The sequence below is a fragment of the Hyaena hyaena genome, unplaced genomic scaffold, assembly GCF_003009895.1.
Source record: "Hyaena hyaena isolate Hyena2069 unplaced genomic scaffold, ASM300989v1 scaffold_741, whole genome shotgun sequence".
Taxonomy (NCBI): domain Eukaryota; kingdom Metazoa; phylum Chordata; class Mammalia; order Carnivora; family Hyaenidae; genus Hyaena; species Hyaena hyaena.
This window is the reverse complement of record NW_024081373.1, coordinates 785,472-791,704: the sequence shown is the minus strand read 5'-3', so window position 1 is coordinate 791,704 and position 6,233 is coordinate 785,472. Positions and strand designations below refer to the sequence as shown.

At 49.6% G+C, this 6,233-nt stretch overlaps 1 protein-coding gene across 1 annotated transcript; it reads right to left on the bottom strand.

Annotated features, from left to right (window-relative positions):
* Positions 1-350: 350 nt before the first annotated feature.
* NEFM (neurofilament medium) lies at positions 351-5,403 on the bottom strand. Its single transcript, XM_039218169.1, has 3 exons — positions 4,304-5,403; positions 3,483-3,607; positions 351-2,222 (listed from the first exon to the last, which is right to left on the bottom strand). The coding sequence occupies exons 1-3, from the start codon at positions 5,381-5,383 to the stop codon at positions 848-850; spliced, it is 2,580 nt and encodes an 859-aa protein (XP_039074100.1). The 5' UTR covers positions 5,384-5,403; the 3' UTR covers positions 351-847.
* Between the last annotated feature and the right edge of the window lie 830 nt (positions 5,404-6,233).

Genomic DNA, 6,233 nt, shown 5'->3' with positions numbered 1-6,233 from the left:
AAGTTATGACTCCATTATGGTCCCTCTCTCTTTGAGGTTCTCTGAGTTTGGGTTTGGGATCAAAACATCTGGGGGTTGAAGACTTCTTTCCCACCAATCTTGCTTTTTTATCTGATGCTTTAGTTTTTATTTGAAAAACACAAGTTTAAAACTTTGAGATTGAGATTGGGTGAAATAAAGATTTTGACACTGAAAATGTTTCGGCGATTATGTTTTCCCAGTGATCACCCTCAGGGAAATAATAAGAAATGCAGTTCACTTATAACCCCCCCAAATAATCTACTGTAGGAAAAGACAGGGTCAGGTAGTGGAAATTTCACTTCGAAATGACAGGACACCATCCAATCGACTTTGTTTCCAATATGACCTTTATTGAGCAAGTACTGCTGTGACGTTTAACATCAATCAACGAAAGGTTGCAAACTGTGCATGTCAACGAGGTTCTCCCATGAACAAAAGTCCATTTTAAATGCACCAGTGAGGTAAACATAATTATTCATATATAGCTTTCTTAAGGCTAAGAGAGTTCTGTGTTTCATTTATTATTTTTGGCTCAGTTGGTTCTTTGCATAATACATCTCAAAACATCTCCCCCCACCCCTGAGTGCCCCTCTTCCGACAGCTTAGGAAACTGGCCAATTCCCCAGGTACATACAATGTCATGCATTTGAATCACCCAAAGACTGAGGAGGGAGCACCCTGAGCTTGCATGCAGTTCCCTCATATTGCACAAAGTAAAATACGATGTCTGGAGCCCCCATGGGAGAACCCGTTCTGTTTTGAAGCTGTCAATCACATGCATATTAAAATTGTCATATGGCTTAACCTTTTGCAATGGACTCAAATATTAGTCACTCTGGGTGACTTCCTTTACTATGGCGTGTGAAGTGACCTTCTCTACCTTTTTGGTAGACACTAGCTTCTCCTCAAAGGTCTCTTCATGCTCTTCGACCTTTTGAGTGACGGTTACAGATTTAGTGATGTATTTGGTAGCACCATCGCCCCCCTCACTGGTGATTTTTTCTATCTTTTTGGTCACCACCACCTTTTCCTCACTTCTGTCTGCCCCCTTCTTTTCATCTGCTGGGCTCAAGTCTAGCCCATTGGTGACGACCCCTTTCTCCTCTTCTCCCCCACTGCCTTTCTCCTTAGTTTCCTGCTCTTCCTCCTTTCCTTCCACCTCCCCATTGACTGCTATGTCCTCCTTCCTGGATTCCTTGGAACCCTGATCACTGGCTTCCTCCTCACTCCCTCCCTCCTCTTCCACCTTCTCCTTCTCCTTCTCCTTCTCCTGCGGCTGTGGCTTCTCCTCTTTGGCATCTTTCTCCAAGCTCACCTTTACGGATTTGGTGACCTCCACCACCACCTCCTCCTTTACCGGGGACTCCGCCTTCTTCTTCTCTGGCACGTCTTTTGGCTTCTCCTCCTTTTTCTCCCCCTTCTCTTCCTTGGGAGATTCCTTTGCTTCTTCTTTCTTTTCTTCCTCTACTTTCTCTTCTTCCTTCTTCGGTTCAACTTTCTCGGCTACAGCTTCTGCTTTGGGTTTCACCTCTTCCACTGGTGATTTTGGCACGGGAGACTTGGCTTTCTCTGGCTTTTCTGCCTTAGCTTCTGCCGCCGGCTCCTCCTTGGGAGCCACTTCTTCACGCTTTTCTTCAGTTTTCTTTTCATCCTTAGCCTCAGCTTCCTCTACTTCACCTTCGGCCTCTGTTTCTCCTTCTTCTTCCTGTTCACCTTCCTCTTTTCCACTAGAACCCTCCTTCTCAGATCCTCCTTCTTCGGCTTGGTCTGATTTAGCACCCTCCTCTTCCTCCTCTTCTTCCTCTTGGCCTTCCTCTTCCTCCTTTTCTCCTTCTTCCTCTTCTTTAAGCTCAGGTGCAGCCGCTTTCACTGGAGACTTTTTGGTGGCTACGACTTCTTCTTCAGCTTGCTCCTCTTCCTTTTCTACGGCCTCTTCTTCCTTCTCTTCTTTCATGGACACAGCCAATTCCTCTGTAATGGCTGTCAAGGCATCTTCCATTTCTGATTTCTCATCTTCCACTTTGGTTTCCTCTATGATCTCCTCCACAAATTTGTGTTGGACCTTCAACTTTGGAGCCTCTACCTTGGTTTTCTGAATCTTGCTGGATATTGTGACTGAGGGCTGTCGGTGTGTATACAGCGGCCCAGTGATGCTTCCTGTAAATGTGCTAAATCTGGTCTCTTCACCCTCCAGGAGTTTCCTAAAGACCGAATCAAAAAAGACATGATTGAAATCTCAGTGGGCCTTCTGAGTATCGTTATGTGATGGGTAACGCAGCAGATACCTTTGAATAAATAGAATCACGTTCATAAGGGATTCTGTCAAGCCAGTGTAATACCTGCTCTGTGTCCTATCCAGAGATGTTCATGGACCACCAGCCAATGCCTTGCTGCAGTAACTGACCACACCCAAAAGTCCACTAACATTCTCAGCCGACAAATCTCAGCTCTGCTGCAGTCTATTTGCTGCACTGCGAATATGCTGAGAAGGTCCCTTGTGGTCAAAAAGGCCTTAGTGACCTTCTGGAGCATTTGGACTTTCAGGATGTATGTTAAATTTCTTTTAGTGAATATAAAATTCAACATATCTATAACACTGTTTTGTGTACATTAAAAATTAGGCTAACATGTTAGTATGGGTATATCAAGTTATAAATTGGTCTGCGATTTTAATCATTAAGTGTCTATGTAATATAATTATTCAGCTTTCCTGGAAGGAGAGAGAGCTCTGAATACAATTTATTCCTGTAATGTTCTGATGATAACCTTCTTGATAGTAGAAAAAGTGTTTAGTCAAGGATTTTCTCCTGTGAACTTAGTTAACAATAAGGTGACATCAGTCAGCAGACCCATAATTTCTTTTCTTTTCTCTCCCTCTGGTTGTATATCTAGGTATGTACACATATATATAAATAAAATAGAATATATATATTCTCTCTTTTTTCTGTCTATAATTCTATCTAATATATTCTATCTAATCTCTCTCTATATATCCTATCAATCTATAGCTGTTCTCAGCCAGATGATGGCAATAGTAAGCTGTAACAGAGAAACAGTAAACTGAATGTCCTGATATTTGTCCTTGACATTATAAAGTCAAAAGCTGAAACCACCATATGAAATACTAAACTCTAAAATTCCACTTTTGTTTCAAACATTTGGAAAACAGTTTTCACTAAAACAAAAATAAATTAAGCATAAGCACTGAAATTAATCAGTGCTCTCCCTCAAACATTTTATTAAGTACTTATTTTAACTAATGTTCGTTCTTTTAAAGATGTGTAAAAAGTGGTAAACCAAATTTCAAACTCCTTAGAATTTTTTTTAACTACTAAAGAAAACCAGGCACTGATTTAAAATCCTCGCAACCTGCTTGCTTTCACTTAAGCGGTGGGGGTTTTGCCAAAACAGCCTCCGCAGTGCGGTTAGTATTTCTGCCCCATCCTCAGTGAGCACGGTACCTGTACGCAGCGATCTCGATATCCAGAGCCATCTTTACGTTGAGGAGGTCCTGATATTCGCGCAGATGACGAGCCATTTCCCACTTTGTGCCCCGAAGCTCATTTTCCAACTGCTGGATGGTGTCCTGAAATAGAGACAGCCGTAGACTCATCCCTCCAGTAGTAACTTCTTTCGCACTTACCACCCCTCCCCCCACGTCCCTCCAGCTCTGAAAACCCGGTAGCTCTTAGCCCCTTAAAACAAAAGCAACAACAACAAAACAACTGAGGAATTAACAAATAAATGAACAAACAAGATCAATTAGACAATAAGAGATTTCCTGGGCACACCATGCACTGAGACCAGTGGATTTAGAACTTGGGTCAGCAGGAAACAAACCTGCTGGGGGAAACCCCCCGGCTGACCAAACCCTTTTCATCTGAACCTTTTGGGCTGAAAGCCAACTTTAAGAGTTCTGATGATCACGGCTGGAAAAGTTGAGAATATATCTGTTTCTGCACAAGCTATCTTAAAGTTGCTGTTTTATCAGCTACCCGAATGTGTACCTCCTACTTTAAAACTAGAACTCCCGAGGGAAAAACACATTTAGAAAAAGGTCCGGGCTCTGAGAAGCTGGAGACGGTGGGTGGAAGAGGAGTGGAGAAGGGATGGGGAGGGGCGAAAACGCTTTGCAGATCTAACTTGGGTCTGCGTCGCGCGCGCGCACTGGCCAGCGGCCACCAGGGAGCGCGGCGGAGAGCGCGCCGGGTCGCGTGCCTGAGTGTCGGGGGCGCGCGGCGCTGGCGCTGGCGCAGGCTGGCCGCGCAGCCGCGTTTCCTACCTGGTAGCTGCTGAGGTCGTGGTTATGGCGCTCCTCGATGTCGCTGAGCTGCCGCTCCAGGGACTCCTTGGTGCCGCGCACTGACTCGAGCTCGATGCTCTTGGACTGCAGCTGGCGCCGATACTCGGCGATCTCTTCCTTGGCGGAGCGGATGGCCTCCTTGTTTTGCTCGGCCGCCTCGGTGAGCTTGGCGTAGCGGCACTTAAACCACTCTTCGGCCTGGTGCATGTTCTGGTCGGAGTGGCATTCGAGCTGCGAGCGGATCTCCTTCAGCGCCGACGAGATGTCTGTCTTCAGGTAGTCTTTGCGCTCCACCGTGATGTGCGACGCCTGGATCTGGGCCAACAGGTCGGCCACCTCCTCCTCGTGATTGCTCCGCAGGAAGGCCACCTCATCCTGCAGCGACTGCACCTTCTTGTCCAGCTCCACCTTGACCAGCGACGCCTCCTCGATGTCTTTGCGCAGCGCGCGGATGGCCGCCTCGGTGTCGTCGCGCAGCCGTGCCTCCTCTTCGAAGCGCTCCTTGAGCCGGTGGATGTCTTCCTCCAGGTGATCCGAGTCCAGCTGCACCTGAGCCTTCTCGTGGTTCACCAGCTCGAGGGTGGCGCGCAGCTCGCGGATCTCCTGGTCATACGCGTCGCCCAGCTGGGCGTGCGAGGCCTGCTTCTGCCGCAGCGCCTGGATCTCCGCCTCGATCTCCTTATTCTGCTGCTCCAAGTAGTGCACCTTCTCAATGTAGCCGGCGAAGCGGTCGTTCAGCCCCTGCAGCTGCTCCTTCTCGTTGGAGCGGGACAGCTTGTAGTCCCCACCCGGCCCGGAGCCGCCGTTGAGCAGCGACGAGGACTGGCTGAAGTCGAGGCTGCTCTCGGCAGAGCTGAGCATAGCCGAGCTGTAGGTGAGGCGCGGGCCGAGCGCGCTGCGCTTGTAGGAGGAGGACACGGTGCTGGGCGAGCCGCGGGACCATGACTGCGAGCGGAAGCCGCTGGACGGGGAGCCACTGACGCGGCTGAAGCTTGAGCGGGTCTCGGTGACCCGCCGGTAGGCGGACGGGTTGCCCAGCGAGTCCAGTGTGTAGCTCATCTTGGAGGCCTCGGGGCGTGTGGCTGTCACAGCGTTCTGCTGGTCTCGCCGCAGCCCATTTATAGCCGCGGCGGCTGGTCCCGGGCCAGGGCCCCGCCCCGTGGAGGCGGCGGCCGAGGAGGCGGGGACTGCGGGCACCGGGCCGGGGGAGATGAGGGGGGTAAAGACAGCCTAGCGGTGATTCAGCGCCGGCTCCACGTGGGCCCACGCCGCACCGGACCCCGGACTTTGCTGCTCCGTCCGCGGCCCCTCCCCCAACTCTCCTCTAGGTCCCAGACCACTTGTCGCCCTTCAAAACCCCTCTCTCCATTTCTCTTAGCCTCTGGATTGCATTTCACACCCCCGGTGCGAGTATTCACCCAACGCCCTTTCTTTGTCTAGTCACTCTTCTGCCATTCGGACAGCTTTTCTCCCGACCTCCTGGCCACCTTGTTCTTTTCTTATATCCACGGCTTTCTCTTCTTTTGCCCTTTCTCCATTACTTTTTTCTTTCCCCGTCTTCAGTGATGAATCGCTTCCCCTTCTTTTGGGCATCTCTTCTCTCTCCCACTTTAAGTCTTCTTAAGTCCCACTCACTCCGCCCTTCTCTCTGAGCCTTTTCCTCCTGGACCTTTTTCTTCCCATCCTTTTCTTCTCCCCTTCTCCTTCCTCCCCTCCCCCTACATTTTCCCCTCCCCCAGCCTCATTTCCCCTCGCCTCCCTCCCCTTCCCCCACTCCTCCCTTTAAAGCAGCCCGAGATGAGCGCAGGCCCCGAGTTGGGCCTAGAAGAAAAAAACAAAAAGACTTTGAAGAACAGTCGGCCTGACGGCTTCGGGAAGGGGACAAAGAGGATGGGCCTGGGTAGTTATT